Below are 19,104 nucleotides of genomic sequence, written 5' to 3'. Positions count from 1 at the left end.
TGTGCTACCACTGTGATTAGCAACCAGCCAAGAATATCGGATAACTAACAAAGTATCACTCGAAACTAGATTTTGCAGCCCCAGTTATTTTATTAAAAAACTAAGCTACATTTATTCCCAACACCACTGTAATTGGTAACCGTCCAAGAATATCGAAAAATGAGATAAACAATCTGTTATGATATGTGGGCTGCCTCACTATTTCTTTCTAGCCCAATGGAGTTAAGTATGGACCTGGACCATTATGTTTTTATTTCTAGGTTATGAAATCGTATTTTGGAGAAAAACGTGTTTGCCTCTTTAATGGTTAAGGATCAACCGTCCACGTGGCTTCATCCTGACCCTTGGATAATGATGGTTGACTATTCAGATACTTAACTTGGTTTTAGCACTCATTCTGGAAGATTCGATGCTTTCTGTCCTTTCGCCTTTTCTCTCCTTTTCTCTCTGAGTGAAAGATTAGAGTTTTCTCTTTATTTTAAATCCAAAATATTCTTGGTGATTTCTCAATCTGTATTCTTAGTGATAGTCTCTGATTGTTTTGTACAATCTATTAGTATAGAGGGTTTTGGTTACGATTTGTATAGAGGCCAAAGGAAACTTAAAGAAACTCTTGGTTTCTTCGTACATATTGAACTATTCTTGGTTAATACTTAGTGATCTTGAGCTATATCACATTTGGTGATGCTCAACGGGTAATTAGGTCGCAAGACTGAATATCCAGACCCTTTTTAGGGCATTGGCGTTAATTCTTCCAGTTGCAACTGCTACGGTAGAAAGAGTATTTTCTGCAATGAAGATTGTCAAGAATCGACTACGTAATCGAATGGGAGATCAATGGTTAAGTGATAGTTTGGTTGCATATATTGAGAGCGATGTACTTGACAATATTGATAACGATATAATTATACGACGTTTTCAAAGTATGAAAACGCGTAGGCTACAATTGTAATAGCATATGAATTTATTTTTGTTAATGATATGTTGTTCGAAAAAAAATTCATTTTTGACCCCACAGTCCGAAGTCTCTGGGTCCGCCCCTGGTTTTAGGTGTTTGGCAAACAAGATTAAGCAAAAACTTACAGCATTTTCACAACATACAACACGGTTAAATGCAGAGACTGTAGAGAATATTACAGACTTTCTTAATGCTATTAGAAAACATTTATGAAAATGAAACATACAAGAATACACAAATGCAAGGAAAAAAGAAAAATAATACAACGCAGAAAGGTTAAATTATTACCCAGTGATCCTATTGACAGAGGTAAAACAGACGTAAAGATCTCTAGAGACTGCAAATTAGGGCAGGAGAAAGCAATGCAAGCCAACATTGTTGCATCAACATGATTGGTCAACTCAGAAAGCCCCCGATTTTAAATGAAATTGTATGGTGGCGGGAATATAGAAATAGAACCGAAGAGGAGCCCAATCAGAAAAGAATAAAGTAAGAATTGCACTATTTAATCCTTAACGTATCTGTATTTCCACAACACTTTGTAGCAACTTTGTCTCAATCTATTTTTGGTTGCATTTCTGTCCCCAATTTTTCATTAATCAGCAATGCCCGTCCTCGATGACGTTTCTATGCCACTTTTTCTTTTAAATCTGCTGCATGAGTTGCACAAGCCATTTTAACTAAGGGTATTGATGCTACCAAAAATCGTACCTACTGAATCTCCGAGCTTGAGGACTCTGAATGAGCACAATTGAGGCCTTGCGGTACCTAAAACAAATGCAACAAGGTGTGTTTTCGTTGCCCCTCCGATACTTAAGTCAGAAAGGGAAATATGTGCATGAGGCTATAAACTGAAAAATAATGAGAACGTACCTGAACAATGTCCCCATCTATTGTATTTATAGAGGTAGGTGGTATTCTCCTAGTAGGATTCAACTAGCTGGGTATCCTTATCTGTTGGAGTCCTGTACGGTTAAGGAATTAGACAAATACCAAAATTATGCTTAAGACAGAGTCCTTATTAGGGTCAAGTATCGAAATAGTAGTCCAGAGTTAAAGTTCCAAGTAGATAGGAATCCTATTGGATCAACATAACCCAAGCAGCTCGAGGAGAGGAATTCTCGAGGACATTATATCCCAAGGACATCAGGCGTACAACACCGTCGTCACACGATTAAGAATCCTCGAGCATGTGTCATTGAGGACAATGCTTGAGGACATCAAGCTGCAATATGGTGAGGGAGGTATTTCCAGTCATCGAGGATAATACTCGGGTATGGATGAATAATAAGGCATATCACAGGCCCTCATGCATCCGCCCCTGGGATCGATCTCAAAACAAATTCTCAGGGTGGGAGATGCAGAGAGCTTGAGATCGTAATGAGACATATCGTCGAGGTCAATAACACGAAGAAGAGACGTCGAGTTGAAATGCGCGAGCATGGGCTATCTCATTGAAAAAAGGGGTATTTGGATGGGTGACACGTGGCCAGGGTCAACGGTTGGGATTGATGTGACCCTTGGTCTTCCCCCATGATTCTATAAATACCCCTTGATCCTATTCATTTTTACTTTTTACTCTCTGTGAATCTTTCAGAGCGAGATTGGGGTTGAGCTAAAGACTTTGTTTTTTGTTGTTTGGGCATCGGGTAACTGAGGTAAGGCTCTTGACTTTTAAGTTATTTCTTTAGTTTTTAATTAAAAGGAGATGTCGAGTACTGAGAGTGACTAGGGATTTGAGAGCTCAGGGGATACTAGGGATGATAAGATGCAGATAATACATATGGTAGTCCCTTTAGATGCTCATCCTAGGGCGCTAGAAGCTCTCGAGCTTACGTATCCTGAAGTTCAATGTAGGTTTAAAGAACATTTAGCACTGCAGGCGGCGAGGGAGTATGGGCTCATGCCCTGCAATGACTGTAGGTCCCTCGACCCCGAGGATAGGATGAATAAGGCTCGGAATGGAGAGTTCACGATTTTTAGAGATTCTTTGAAGGTCGGGTTCAGGTGGCCCATGCACCCGTTCTTTGTAGGCTTCCTAGTCGAGCATTCTATGTGCCTAGGACAGTTAGTGCCCAATGGGTGGAAAATGCTTGTTTATTTCTTCATCGCCTGTAGGTATCTAGGCATCATCCCTTACCTCGACCTATGTAGGATGGTCTTCGAGTTAAAACAGCTCCCTAGGTTTACATGCTTTGTTTACCTTTCGTCTCGAGGTGCATTTAGATCCCAAGGATGCCTAGTTCATTAAAGGGGTGGAAGGATAGGTTCTATGTTATAGCTCGAGATCCCGATCTCCCTTTCTGGCCTTCGTGGGATATCCCGGACACAGCAAAATTTTGTGAGGGACAGGCCTACTTCGAGACCCGAGAGAGGGATCGACAGATGTTAGAAGATCTCGAGCCATTGGTGTATGATCTAGATGATATTCTCGGGGATGACATCCTCGACCTTGCATGTGCGAAAGGCCTCGAGGGTAGGATGTTTATTCTTCAGTCCATTTGTTTTTTATCGCTCGATCATGTGTTCGTGCTTAATACTTGAATCTTGTGCAGATATGTCTTTTGATCCATCAGCTCTTCGTCAAGCTGTGAATTCCAAATCCAAGGAGCCTCAGGTCAGGGTTCCTGGTCAGAAAAATCGGAAGAAAAGGCCCCGAGTATATACAACAGAAGTGCCTCCCTGGGGTCCTGGTGAATCGTCGACATCAAGGCCTCGACCTCCAAGCCCTATTTCACAACGACGACAGGAGGACTCACCCCAACCGTCACCTAGGCCACCGAGGCCACTTCCTCCTCGGGTTACTCCTGAGGTTGTTGATCTTGAGGATGACTCCATTCCTCCGGTGACCTCGATCATCGAGGATTTTGAGCGATGCCATCTTGTCCCGAGCATTGTGGCAAAATATCGAGGTGACGTTGGGTTCGACGAGGGAATAAAAGCTCTCGAGCTCCTTACTTTGAAGGCAAGACTTTATTTCCTTATGTGAATTTTCCTTGTATTTTTCCCGTTCTTATGCTTTGTATGTTATGATGTTAGACACTCAGCGTTGCTTGAGGGCTGTCACTGCAAGGGATAGACGAATCCCACAAGATGGCTGGACTGGTCGAGGCTGTTGAGCTTCGAGATAAAAAGCTATCTGATGCTGAGGTTTCCCGAGCTCAAGTTTTGAAGGAGAAGTTCTGAAGGAGAGGGATGATGCTAGGCTCGAGCTGAGAAAGGCTCGGGATGAGATAGGTATTGCTAAGGATGAGGTCGAAGAGCTGAAGCTGGAGGGACATGGAATCCAAGATTGAGGGGGCTCGAGTATCCACCATAGAGGACTTTAAAAAATCTGAGGAAATGGATAGGTTGAAGGGCGAGTACACTTTAGGCTAGTACCTTCATGCTTTGAAGGAAGCTCGAGCTTCTCTGAGGGCTAAAATGCCCAAGGTTGATCCTGATAAGCTCAAGACGATCCCTCAGGTTGCTGAGAGTCTCGAGCTTTTGGATTCTGAGGAGAATGTGGAAGGTGCTGCCAAGGACGATGATGATGCCTTCGAGGATGAAGGCCCTGCTCCCGGAGATGAGGACCAGGATTAGAAAATCTCAACCCCTAAACCCCCAACGTTTGGTTTGGTTTTGATGTAAATGTAGTGGCAATTGCCTGAACATGACTTCGACTCTTTTTGTTAAGTTTTTGAAATGAATGCTCAATCTTTTGGCACGTTATTATTTTGTTATGCTCGACCAACAAGATTATCTCAAGGACTGAACTTCACAAAATCATTTTCGTAATAATGCATTGAGATCGGGCATATTCATGTCTATCTCGAGGACTCAATTTTATAAAATCATTTTTGTAATAATGCATTGAGCTCGAGCATACACACATATATATCTTGAGGACTCAATTTTATACAATCATTTTGGTAATAATGTGATGAGCTCGAGCATACACATATATATCTCGAGGTCTCAATTTTATAAAATCATTTTTGTAATAATGCATTGAGATCGAGCATATTCATGTCTATCTCGAGGACTCAATTTTATAAAAGCATTTTTGTAATAATACATTGAGCTCCAACATACACATATATATCTCGAGGACTCAATTTTATAAAATCATTTTGGTAATTATGTGATGAGCTCGAGCATACACATATATATCTCGAGGACTCAATTTTATAAAATCATTTTGGAAATAATGTGATGAGCTCGAGCATAAACATTATTCCATTATTGCTCGGGAGAAGACTTTGAAGGTGCTTGCGCGGAGCAAGGCTTTCGAGGTGCTTACGCGGGGCAAAGCTTTTGAGTTGCTTGTGCGGGACAAGGCTTTTGAGTTGCTTGCGCGGGGCAAGGCCTTTAGTAGCGAGATCACATTTTGATTAATAACTTAATTCTTATTATACTTTAAAAATAGACTTGGCACGTAGGCCTGACAGCTAAAACGTGAACCTTGGCACGCAGGCCTGACTATCGAAAAAAAGACTTGGCACGTAGGCCTGAGAACTGAAAACGTGAACCTTGACACGCAGGTCTGACTACTGAAAACTGGAAGAACAAGTTACTCGTAATATATTTTTAAATTCTCGACGTTCCATGGTCTTGGAAGTGGTCTTCCTGATGTATCCCTTAAAATGTATGCACCTCCTTGAAGCTGTCTATGACTTCGAAGGGCCCTTCCCAAACTGGTCCTAGCTTATCCAGGGCATGACTTGCTATTTCGGCCCTTCTTAACACAAGGTCTCCGACTCTGAATCTCTGCGTCCTCACTTTTTTATTGAAATACTTTGTTGTTTTATCTTGGTAAGAGGTCATTCTTAAAGCTGTCTGATCACGAACTTCTTCCAAGAGGTCGAGGTGTTCAGTGGTGTGTCCTGCATCTTCAGGCTCAAGTCTTCTTTGACTGGGCAACCTGACTTCAATAGGGATGTGGCCTCAATACCGAAAGCCAACATGAAGGGGGTAACTCGTTCTATGAGACGTTCTATATGTCCAAAGTATGGAAGTTAACTCGTCAAACCAGGAACCTCTTGCATCTCTGATCCTTATACGGAGGTTTTGCAATATAAACTGATTGGTCACTTTGGCAAGACCATTATTTTGAGGATGGGAAACTGATGTCAAACGGTGATCAACCCCTAGGTTGGAACAGAAGTTTTTAAATTGTGTATTGTCAAACTGCTTGCCATTATCAATTATGAGGACTTTCGGTATCCCGAACCTGCATATGATGGACCTCCAAATGAAAGTTCTCAACTTAGGCTTTGAAATTGTTGCTAAACTTGGAAAGGGACCAAGGATGTCAATTCCCCACTACTCAAACAAGGCCGTGTAACTAATGCTAGTGAGGTCCTCTGCGGGAGAGTGGATGATATTACCGAATCTCTGGCACTTGTCACACTTCTTAACATATTCCTGGGCGTCTTTCTTCATGGTAGGGAGCTTGAAGGCTAGTGCCCGAGCTCTTTGATGGTTCTCACATATTCCTTCATGAACTTCTTCTAAGGCCTGGGATGATTTGGAAGGCTTAAGGCATTTAAGGTATGGAAGTGTGAGGCTTCTGCGAAATAAAACTCCTTCAATCATGCAATACCTTGGAGCTTTGGACCGGGTGCTTCTTGCTGCTCGAGGATCTTCTGGAAGATTGTCATGTTTTATGAAGTCCACTATTGGATCCATCCACGATGGCTCATTATCAATATCCATGACGCCTATGGTCTGATTAATGCTTGGCTCGGTTACAATTCTAACGTAGACTGTCCTGTCAAGCCCATCTATCCCCATGAACACCAATCTTGACAAGGCATCGGCTTTACAATTCTCAGCCCGAGTAATTTTCACAATTTCACAACTCTTGAACTTTCTCTAGAGATCATGCACTTTCAAACAGTATAAGCTCATATTCTTGTCCTTCCTATGGAACATCCCTTCAATTTGTCTAACCACCAACTGAGAATCACTGTAAATTTTGATGTTTTCAAGCTCGAGATTGATGGCAAGTTCCATGGCTATGATGATGGCCTCATACTTTGCTTCATTATTGGTTGCCTCAAATTCGAACCTGAGTGCGCACTGAATGTCTATGAGCGTGTCCGGACTTATGATTATGACCCCTGTACCCGAGCCCGAGGAGTTTGATGCTCCATCTACAAAAATTTGCCACACGCCTGTGGAAGAACTCGAGCTACCATCTGGCACCCGAGGCCTTAGGGTGAGTTTTACAATGAAGTCAGCTAAGGCCTGAGCTTTGATAGATGGACGGGGCTTGAACTCTATGTCAAATTCTCCGAGTTCAATTGCCCATTTCAGTAATCTTCCTGAGACGTCTGGTTTCTGAAGAATGTGTTTTAGAGGCTGATTGGTGAGCACTACAATAGGATGTGACTGAAAATATTGTTGAAACTTTCATGCTGCCACTATCAGTGCAAGGGCAAACCGTTCTGCCAAAGTATATCTTGTTTCTGCATCAAGTAGGACTTTGCTTACGTAATAAATGGGTTGCTGGGCCCTGTTAACCTCTTTCACCAAGACACCACTCACTGTATTCTGAGACACGACTAAGTACAAATACAAAGTATCCCCGGGCTCGGGTTTAGTGAGGATAGGAGGAGATTCCAACGTCTGCTTGAGCTCCTGAAAAGCCTTCTCGCACTCCTCATTCCATTTAAAGCAATGATTACCCTTGAGGGCTTTGAAGAAGAGGAAACACCTATTTGCTGCTCGGGACATGAACCTGCTTAAGGCGGCTACCCTACCTATCAACTTTTGAACTTCTTTCTTGGTCCTTGGTGATTCCATTGCTGCCAAAGCCTGAATCTTATTAGGGTTGGCCTCAATCCCCCGATGACTGATCATGAAACCCAGAAACTTTCCCGAAGTTACGCTGAATACACACTTCTCTGGGTTGAGCTTCATCTTATATTTTCGTAAGGTGGCGAACACTTCCTCGAGATCAAATACATGTCTTTCTACCTTCTTGCTCTTTACCACCATGTTTTCAACGTAGGCCTCAATATTCTTCCCTATCAAATTAGCAAAGATTTTGTTGATTGGTCTCTGATATGTTGCCCCAGCATTCTTCAACCTAAATGGCATGATCCTATAGCAATATATGGCAGAATCAGCCATGAAAGAAGTCTTCTCCTAGTCCTCCTTAGCCATAAGAATCTGGTGATACCCTGAGAATACATCTAGGAAGCTATACAACTTATGTTCGGATGTGCTATCCACAAGATTGTCTATCCTGGGGAAGGGGGAGTTGTCCTTAGGGCATGTCCTGTTGAGATCTGTGAAATCAATGCAGACTCTCCATTTACCATTAGTTTTCTTCACAAGAACATTATTAGCGAACCAATCAGGGTATTGGACTTCCTTTATGAATCCTGCTCTTACAAGTCTGCCAACCTCTTCCTGAATAACCTCTCACCTTTTCGGCGCAAACTGTCTATTCCTTTACTTAACTGGTCTGGCCCCTAGACTTATGTTGAGTCTATGGGCTGCGACCTCACGGTCTATCTCTGGCATATCCTCGACCTTCCATGCAAAAATATTAATGTTGCGGGACAGACAACTGATGATTTCTTCCCTGAGGCTGGCGTTGAGATCCCAACCAATAGTCACCGTTTTCCCATGCTCAAGCTCGACCACCTCCAATTCTTCAACTAGGGCGAGCCTACCTCTGGGCTCGAGCTCGAGGTCTGATAGTTGCATAACGTCGGTACTTATTCCTTGGATGCTAGTGACATAGCACTGTCTTGCAGCTATTTGATCTCCTCGAACTATTCCGATGCCATGACTCGTTGGAAACTTCATGGCGAGGTGAAAAGTGGATACAATGGCTTGAATCTTGTTTAGTAGGGGCATTCCCAGGATAATTTTGTAAGTCATAGGAGTGTTAACCACTTGGAAGGGCGTTATCTCCGTCACTTGTGCTTTGTTAGAACCCAGAGTAAGTGGAAGGTCAACAATGCCTCCTGGGACAATGATACCACCTCCAAAACCTTGAAGCGGAGTTGTTACTGCCTTGAGTTGATTGGGGGATATCCCCATCTTTGCGAAAGCTCCCTGAGAGAGTATGTTTGCTGCACTTCCGTTGTCTAGCAAAATTCTCTCTACTTCAAAATTGGCCATGACAGTCGAGATAACCAAGGCATCATCATGAGGACATAACACTCCTTCCAAATCCTTTGCTCCAAAAGTTATGTCCTCGTGTTTATCATGGAATCCGTTCGAAGTATGAGCATGCTGTCGGGCATATTGCTTCTGCCCATTATTCCCAGATGCTATGCCTCAAATGATTATATTAATTGTCCCAGTGGTGGGTTGAACACTGCTTCCCGTCCTTGGGTCATTGCGCCTGTCACGATCATTCATTGGGCGTTTATCTTGACCGACGTAATTCTTTAAAAATCCTCTTTTGATAAGGGCTTCAATTTCTCGCTGTAAAGCATGACAATCCTTTGTGGTATGCCCATGATCCTGGTGAAATTCGCAATACTTACTCCTATCTCTTGTGTCAGGGGCTGACTTTATCCTTGAAGGCCACTTCAATTCTTTCATATCCTTAATCTCCATCAAGATGTTTATCTTAGAGGTGTTCAACGGAGAGGTGCTGACAGCGCCTCATTCCTGTGCTTATCCCGAAGAAGCTCGTGTCGGGGGACGGGATCATGTTGCCTCTTATTTTTGACATTTTCATGAGAATGACCAGCTCTCCTTGGATTCAACGTTTCTTCCATATTAATGTACTTTTCAGCTCGGTTAAGGAGCTTGGTCACTGTCTATGGTGGGGTCTTTGATAAAGACATTTTGAAGGCCTCACACCTTTTGGCATAGGTGAGGGCAGAAACTACTGTTGTAATGTGAAGGTCGGGTATTTGAAGTCTTTCCTTATTAAATCTTGTCATAAAACCTCGTAGGGTTTCATTCAATGCTTGGCGTAGTTGCATGAGAGAGGCCGCGGTCTTCCTGATGCGCCTACTACTTACAAAAAAGGCATAGAACTTATCGGCCAAGTTTGAAAATGAGGCTATGGAATTGGGCTCTAATGTTGAGAACCAATCCCTAGCGACATTAGTCAGTGTTTGTGGAAAGGCCTTGCACATCACTTGATCCGGTGCAACCTGTAAATTCATCACATCGGTATACACATTGAGATGATTGATCGGGTCAGTCGTCCCATCATATTCTTTAATACGAGGATACTTGAATCTGTCAGGCAGAGGATATGACAATATCTCCGGCGTAAATGGAGTGTTCGAGGTAAAACCGGTTGGCCCCCGAGCATTTCGAAGAAGGCCAGCTGTAATTCCTTCTTAAATAATCCGAGCAATCTCACCAGAATCCATAGTCACCGATCTCGAGCCCTAGGCCACATTACGTACACCCGAGGTTCCTATTCCATCGCCAGTTGCGGGATTGGGTGCTCTAGCTCGAGCATCATTTATAAATCCATCATGTTTTGCCGGTACTGGTGACAAATGCGAATTTCTTTGACTTAGTAGCTGACTTAACGTGGCCACCTGTTGACGGAGCTCTTCAAAGGCTCCAGCCGTGACAACTGCTGGCTGGGGCACAGGTATTTCTGACGACTCTTCTTGAGGAGTCGGTTGGTCTTCAGGAGGATTAGGATTGGGAACAGATGAGCTTGCTGGAGGAAGACTTGATCGAGTGTTAACCATGGCTTTTGGTAGCGTTTCCCACAGACGGCGCCAATGATACTACCAAATATCGTACCTGCTGAATCTCCGAGCTTGAAGACTCTGAATGAGCATGATCGCGGCCTTCCGATACTTGAAACAAAGGCAACGATGTGTGTTCTCGTCGCCCCTCCGATACTTAAGTCAGAAAGGGAAATATATGTGTGAGGCTATAAACTAAAAAATAATGAGAACGTACCTGAACAATGCCCCCGTCTATTGTATTTATAGAGGTAGGTGGTATTCTCCTAGTAGGACTCAACTAGCTGGGTATCCTTATCCGTTGGAGTCCTGTACAGTTAAGAAATTAGACAAATACCAAAATTATGCTTAAGACATAGTACTTATTAGGGTCAAGTAGCGAAATTGTAGTCCAGAGATAGAGTTCCAAGTAGATAGGAATCCTATTGGATCAAACCCAAGCAGCTCGAAGAGAGGAATTCTCAAGGACATTATATCCCGAGGACATCAGGCGTACAACACCGTCGTCACACGATAGCGCATCCTCAAGCATGTGTCATCGAGAACAATGCTCGAGGACATCAAGCTGCAATATGGTGAGTGAGGTATTTCCAGTCATCGAGGATAATGCTCGGGTATGGACGAATAATAAGGCAAATCAGGTATAAACGTGGATCCATAGTTGCGTTCAAAAAAGAGTATAAAAAGAAATGGCAATCCATATTCAAAATAAAATAATGAAAATGAAGGTCATAGGCGAGATTTGTTTCTCCATCTCCCTCCTCAACCTACACGTCCGCAACCTCCATTGAACTATCAATTCTTTCGAATATGATGTTTGTCTATGCTCAAAAATAGGTGAAAAAATATTTATTTTTCAAACAATCCAATTATGTGTTGACACATGTACACCTTGTTTTTAAACCTATTTTGTAGCATGATTCTATTAATATTTTGCAATAAAATATTTTTTCACTTATCAGTTCCGCCTCCAGGCTCTATAATTCATTATACATTCGAGCATTTCGAAAAGACTCAATATTTATAAAGAGCAACTTATGCATAATAGAGAGCATCTTTAACTTTATATAGTAATTTTTTTTACACTTCAATAAGTTTTCTATTTTGATTATTTATTTTGTTTTTTCCAATGAACATTTAATAATTTCTTTATATATTTTATTTAAATATAATTTTTTTATATATTAATGACCAATCAATTCAAATGTAATTTGAAAATTTTAAATTGTAGGGTACTGAAATTTGTAATTTATTAAATGCAATTATTGTACATTAAAAATAAAGAGTGGGTTTGACTCTCTAAATTTGGAGAGTCAAATACATTCTCCACTTTAAAAAATTAAAATAGAGTTTTTTGGAGCTCATTTTTAAGCATTAACTCTCCAAAATAAAGAGTATTTTGTATTTAAAAAATCTTTTGAAAATGCTCTTGTTAGCACGCAATCTGATCCACCATCATAATTGATTCTCCACCATCACAGCTGATCCTCACAATCTGATCCATCATCATAGCTATTGTGTATATTGTTTCTATATTTACACATGTATTTTCTGTATATAAATGAACATCCTCATAGCATATTGTGGAAGGCATTTCCCCTTTTCAGCTCTTATTCCTTATCAAGCGGCCGACCATTTACGGAAAGGCCGGAGGCAAAAATGTAACAAGAAAAAAGCTGGGGAAGGCGAGGTTGGAGACTAAGGTGCAATTTAAACTTGTAATTACAATAATATAAAAATAAAATAAAAACATTAATTCAGTTTTAATATTTAATGTATACACTTGTGACAGTGTCATTAAGCCCCTTTGTGAGAAAAAAAATGTATTTTGTAATACTGAACATTTTATTAATTTACAGGTCCAGGTATCAAATAACCATTGCAATTATAAGCAGCAAAATTTCAATAACCGTTATACAATGTTGATAAGGTATTAAATTTTTAAACATTCCTCTCCCTAAATAATAACAAAAATTCCCATCAGAACAGAGAACGAGATACAGAAACTGGTTTCCATTAAATCAGCTTCGGTACATAAACGAACCTCCTGCTTATTCCGGACTCGTAGAACAACTCATTTACGTACACAGACTATAATCTTATTCCCACTCATAGAAACAACTCAACCAAGTACACAGAGTAAACTCTCTATCGACACTTACTAAATCCGACTTCCTGAAACCTGTACCATGTGTGCAAAGGAGCTTCCATAAGCCAACATCCCTAAATGTGATGGTTTTTGCACGGATCCAAAATGAAGAAAAAACATAAAGAGGCTGGGGAGAGGGGGAAGGGGGGGCACATTCAGACTCTGGTGAACATTCGTCTCAACAAACACGAATAATATCAACACCCACACTTCTCAACTCACTGTTCCGAGCAGGAATTCCAAGATTCTTTTTTGGCACTTTCTGCCCTGACTGGCAACGGAGCCAAAGGCATGAAAGTCGCTCAACAAACACGAATAATATCAACACCCACGCTTCTCATCTCACTGTTCCGAGCAGGGCTTCCAAGATTCTTTTTCAGCACTTTCTGCCCTGACTGGCAACGAAGCCAAAGGCATGAGAGTCGGGCAATTGCTCCTTCAGCCAGCATGTTTTTACCAGGGATATCAGCATGGTTTTCCTCGTATCCGTCAAGGTCTGATTCAGTTACCAGCACCAAAGAGTCATCATCAGCATCAAAGTCTTCCAGGTCTAACGTTTTTGAGGAACCTAAACTTCTATTTAGGGAACATTCCGTGCCAATGTCTTTCTTGGGTTTCTTCAGTCCGTGATAGTAATTTTGAACAGCCTGCATTTCCTCATAACAGAGAATAGATGTTGTCAGGTTCCAATAACAATCATTATATAACCAATACGATTCTTAAAAGAACACCATATCAACAGCAAAGGTCCACGGAAAATTCATCAAGCATAAACTATACTAAGATAATCAACCACACCTGCCACTGGGAAGGTGCCAACAGGACCCTTGGCCTAATGGTCCTCACATAATTGTATGCGGCATCAGGGGTCATCAGCTTGTGTTTAACCTGTTTTAAAGGGGATTTATTAGAATATGAATCTCCAAAATAAATAAATATATTGGGTTCTATGCAGTTCAGCGCACCAGGTAACAGAGTACAACGGTAGTGCTGCGGCCTCGGCCAGCTTTGCAGTGAACATATGTTGTTTTTCCACAAAGTGCGTTATCTTTAAAAACCAAACAGAAGAAAGTGGAAAAAATTACTCAGGATGCAAAATCCAACTTAATTAAACTTGGAGAACAAATATGAGAACAAGTGCTTTTGTAGTTTTGGTAAAAGAAAAACTGAAGTTTGGATCTCCGGATAGTATTGGAAACAATAGTTACCATGGATGAATTCTACAGCCTGGTCAATATCCCCATACGATGGAGCGAAAAGATAATCTCTTGTAGGAATGACCAAGTGCTCAATGCTATTATCCTACAAACAGATTGAACACTTATATTTACAATCCATTGCAGAGGAAAGAGTCAACGAGACAATGCACCTAATGGTGCACATCAATGCAACTTCAGAAGTGTTGTAACAATTACCACTGACATAATCATCAGATTAGATAATGATTTTAAACATATGTATGCATGGGAATTATATTTCAAATTAATTCACTGATGCATCACATGCATTTAAAATTCTACTGGGATATGTAAATACTGAGATAAGAAGATATAGATTATCCTCAGTAGTCAAAGAAACTAACACAAATGACAAAAGCAGGATATACTGGCACCAATTGGATGCAGATACATCCAAATTGTTTAGTCCTTTCGAAACATTTGCAATGCATTCGGAAAATAGGAATAGGAAAATTTATAATTACAAAGAAATTTAAGCTTACATGATATAATGACGTTGGAACCAAAGTCTCGTATGGTTCATTTAAGGTAACCACTCCGCTAACACCAACAGCCTTCAAGCGTGGAACATCAGTAGGAAATGGAACAGCTCCTAACAGAACGAACTGACAAAAATAGAGAAGAGAATATGAGAAAGTTAACATTTAAGAAAAATGAATATACCCAAAAAAAAAAAAAAAAAAAAAAATTAAAATTTAAAAAAAAAAAAAAAACCCAAAAAAAAAAAAAAAAAAAAAACTCTCACTATAGCTTCAACTGTTGCATTATGGAGGTAAATCATGTTTCCCTCCACTCATGCTCAATTTAGTTAGCATGCTTTCATGAATGAAGTTACCTAGAGTTGACTAAAATGAAATCCCAAGAGTAATGTTTGTTACCCCTCCCCAGTTGTTTGATAACAAAATAAAGGAAAAACTTTTCATAACTTTTTACTTCAAATTTTGTAATAACAAGCAGCATGTTGTGTTAAAAAACCATATCCTAAAATCAAGAAAAAAGTATAAGCAAAGATTTTGCCCAAGGACAAGTGCCCCAATAAGTAGTAACGGGCATTACATGGCTGAATCAACAATATGATAAACTCAGATATTAGAAACTTTAAAAGCAACGACCTATTAATTCAAATTTAATTCTAACAATTGCTTAAATAAATTTCTATAATCAAAACTCTAGGGGAGAAACTCAGTGGTATGACATACAACAAGAAGACACAAATGATCATTAGCGTAAAGATATACTTAACAATTAAGACTATAATCAAATACACGAAAAAGATGAGCAAGAAATAAGATAGATAATCTAAAGCAGTCTAATGTAATAGTTATACCTCATCAACCCTATCCCACCAATGAAACTCAGACTGAATCTTGTTTCTAACAACATTGTACAACAATGTGGGATAGAAAAGTGCACGCGCTCCAGCACCGACCAAAACCCTTTTTGCCTCCCAAGAAACAGCAGCATCTTCACTGATATCACCACTCCCTTGCTCCTCTGCTCCATTCTCCGATCCCTCCTCTTGCAGTTGTTCGATAATATACATCTCTCTCAACTTAAACCAATAACTCACTACCACAAGATTGCGTTGGACTTAAATACAAATAAAATAAACAGAACCCTTCAGACCAAAGCTTTGAAGAACCTTGAAACTGATAAAACAGTAAAAGCCAAACTAATCAATATGTAGCAACAAACCTTCGAAAAGTAGTATATCAAATTTGGATTCATCAACCAAAAATCTAATCTTAAAATCCACCACACAAATGAAAACCCCAAATCAAGAAGAAATAGAAAAGCAAAAAATAACAAAACTTATTAGCCCTCTTTACACTCACCTCAAACAATAATGAATTCTCCGAATTGCTTACTGGGACATCAAACTGAAGATAACCATGACATGGAAAACAAATCAGAATCAAGATTAAGCACGATCGGATAATATTTTAATTCAAGATAAACCCAAAAATTAAAATGAAGGGGAATCATACGAAGAATCAAGAAACCCCAATAGTAAAGGGAATTGAGTGAAAGATTATACGCCTATACAGAAGAAAAGCAATTTGCAAAGGACTTGCCTCAAGTGTCAAGATTCAAGAGAGCTTTCAATGGGTTGTTGGGAGTTGGTATCTCCGCTTCTTCCTAACACTAGAAGATTTAGAAGATTTGGAAGTTTCGCTCTCTACCTATCTTTCCTTCCAATAAACCCTGCTGAAAAATTAATGGAACGCCCTATTTATATTCCCATGGCTATTTATTTATGGAAATTTTATTTTCTGCAAAACTCAATTAATATATAATTCATATAACTCGTGTCTTTAAGGAAAATAAATATTAAGTAATCAATAATCACGAGGGATGAAAACTCCTTCAAAGATTTACATAAAATATTTTTTTTCCTAAATGCCTGTTTCGGAAAGAAATAGAAGTAAATTAATCGGAAAGAAGATATATACCCACTATGACAATTTTTAAAAATTTAAATTATTTGTTACGGTATCATTCTCAACTAATCATTCACACAATAAAATATTCTACACACAAATCAATAAAATTTTCTTATTTTTTAACCACATATTTTTAAAAATAATATTCAAAACTCTTTAATTTTTCAAATAATGATGTCAATCAGGGTCTAACAACATATTTTTATAAGTTATTTACATCATTTTTGGTATTTGACTAATATATAAAATTTCTTCTATAAAAAATTATTGTTTACCTATAAAAAAAATAAATTAATTGGACTTGTGCTGCTCTGGAATTCTATGCCCCTGAATGTAATTTATACCATGTTCGATAAAAGAAAGATTAAGTTCTTGTTTAATTTAGTTAAAATTAGATTTTTTTTGTAGATTTTGATAATAATTAATTAAATGTGCGATTGAAAAATTATTAATTCTATAAAATATGTGATTAAAAATGAATTTGAAGAAAAATAACTTTTAAAAAAATGGTGAAATGGACTAAATAACTTTAAACAATATTAAAATAAAAAAGAAAAAGGAAAAATAGTGGATATTAGCTGAAGATTGTTTTTTTCATTACCTTGCATATTTAATTTTCGTAACGGTAACCTGGCCCCGGGGGGTCCTTTCTTGCGCACAATGCGCTCCTTTGACTTCTCGCACTCTTAATTCGACCGTTAGTTTATGTGGGGCTGCAATTTGGTATTAATCTATTTATTTGTAAGTACATATTATCAACTTGTATACATGAATATTTATTTGGGACTAAAATCAGATTTTTAGTAAATTTTAATAAAAATTGATGAACTATGTCATTAGGTCACGTAAAAATGTGTTAAAAATTAATTATTGTCTTTATTTTAGATTAAAATCTAGATATTTTAATCGCTATCAAACAAAGACTTAATGTTTTAAAAATAATTATTAGACTAGTTACGTATGATGTTATTTAGCATTGTGTTGTTAAAGAATAAAATGCTCATATAACGAGTGTATCATGAATACAATGTTAAAGTGAATGCATGAAAAACTAGGTTTACACGATAAAAATTAAAAAAATTAGAGATAAATAAGTGAATATGATACTTATTCAGTGATAGATTGAGAGAATCTAAACACCTACCTTATCCTCAATGTATAAAGAGATTCGTGTTTATTAGAATGTTCTATTAGAACAAATTTATAAGAAAAATTACTTGAAAATTAGTTTCAAGATATAATTATGTTCATCTTAGTTACTTATTTAAAAATAGAGTTCTAAGCTAAGCCAAACATGCAAAAAATAATAACTATAAAAAGTTACATGAATAAAAGTTTGCTAGACTCAAAACATGGAAAAATTGCAGTATTGGTCCCAAACCTTTTCAATTTTTGCACCTTTACTCTAACATTCAATTTTTTCCATCCACACTTCTCAAACCTTTCAAAAATATGCAGTTGGGGTCTAAATGGATCGAAACTGTCCAGTTGACTATTAGTTGACCAAGGAAGGTAAATTTTGACTAATTTTGACCAGATCGAAATGGGTTTAATGGCAATTTTGTTATTATATACATATTTAAACAAACCAAAAAGAAAATAAAAGAGAGAAAAGAAATAAAAATAAAAAAACCAAATGCTAGCACCCACCCTTCTTTCTCACCCCTTCTCCCAAATCAACCATCAACAGTGCCAATCCAACTCCAGCACCGCACTCGCTTTGATCGCAGAGTCAACTCATCGAACCCAAGGAGATCCTTCCAATTTTCCCAGCTTAGATCTCAATTTCTTTGCCTTTTCATTTGATTATTCTATTTGGGTTTTGAATTGTAGTAAGTGATAATCTCAACGTCATCTTGCGAACTGGACGACGGGCGATGTTGGTGGACTGATTTTGGGGAAGGAGGGTCGACTAGTGGTGGACAAGATGTTTTGGGGAAAGAAAGTTGGGTGGTGGTGATTATTGTAGGCATCGATGAGTGATGGTGGTGGACTGATTTTGGAGAAGGATGATCGGCTGGTGGTGGACAAAATGTTTTAGAGGAGGAGAGTTTTGGGAAAGGAGAATTGGGTGGTGGTGACTGTTGTAGTCGGAGATGGATGAAGGTGGTAGACTGATTTTGGGGAAAGAGAGTTAGATGGTGGTGGACCGGATGTTTTTGGAAATGAGAGTTAGGTGGTGGTGGTTGTTGTAGACCGCCCAGGCAATAGTAGTGGCTATTGTCGGCGACAACTAGCGATAGTGGTGGCTATCATCGACGGCAGTGGGCGATGGTAGCGGCCGTTGTCGACGATAGCAGGTGATGGTGGTGGACTGATTTTGGAGAAGAAGGGTTGATTGGACAAGATGTTTATTTTTTTTAAATCTATTTTTATTTTTTAGTTTGTAAATTTAATTTTTTAACTTATTTAGTGTAAGGAAAATATAAAGTACAAATTTACCCTTTCTAATTTGGTCAAAATTGATTAAATTTTGACTTTTATGGTCAACTAACGATCAATTGGACGGTTTCCATCCATTTGGACATCAGGTGTATATTTTTGAAAGGTTGGCGATTGTAAGTGACACAAATTAAAAGTTAAGGTAAAGTCTGTAAAAATTGAAAATGTTTGGGACCGTTGCTGCAATTTCCCCTCAAAACAT

General features: G+C 39.0%; 1 protein-coding gene across 1 annotated transcript; it reads right to left on the bottom strand.

Annotated features, from left to right (window-relative positions):
- Positions 1-12,495: 12,495 nt before the first annotated feature.
- LOC111383582 (putative dual specificity protein phosphatase DSP8) lies at positions 12,496-15,878 on the bottom strand. Its single transcript, XM_023007700.1, has 8 exons — positions 15,852-15,878; positions 15,712-15,755; positions 15,344-15,606; positions 14,499-14,621; positions 13,987-14,080; positions 13,744-13,826; positions 13,577-13,666; positions 12,496-13,425 (listed from the first exon to the last, which is right to left on the bottom strand). The coding sequence occupies exons 3-8, from the start codon at positions 15,557-15,559 to the stop codon at positions 13,081-13,083; spliced, it is 951 nt and encodes a 316-aa protein (XP_022863468.1). The 5' UTR covers positions 15,560-15,606; positions 15,712-15,755; positions 15,852-15,878; the 3' UTR covers positions 12,496-13,080.
- Between the last annotated feature and the right edge of the window lie 3,226 nt (positions 15,879-19,104).

Source organism: Olea europaea, chromosome 3 (assembly GCF_002742605.1).
Source record: "Olea europaea var. sylvestris chromosome 3, O_europaea_v1, whole genome shotgun sequence".
NCBI lineage: Eukaryota > Viridiplantae > Streptophyta > Magnoliopsida > Lamiales > Oleaceae > Olea > Olea europaea.
Note: the sequence above shows the minus strand (reverse complement) of the source record. Positions and strands in the feature narration are given on the sequence as shown.

What these genes read in the sequence shown, in the direction of transcription:
- LOC111383582 (XM_023007700.1), bottom strand. Translation starts at nt 15,559, where the DNA reads ATGTATATTATCGAACAACTGCAAGAGGAGGGATCGGAGAATGGAGCA. An exon ending in TTCCAACGTCATTATATCAT is followed by an intron (nt 14,081 to 14,498) that starts GTAAGCTTAAAT and finishes ATCTGTTTGTAG; the next exon opens with GATAATAGCATTGAGCACTT. An exon ending in GGCTGTAGAATTCATCCATG is followed by an intron (nt 13,827 to 13,986) that starts GTAACTATTGTT and finishes TGGTTTTTAAAG; the next exon opens with ATAACGCACTTTGTGGAAAA.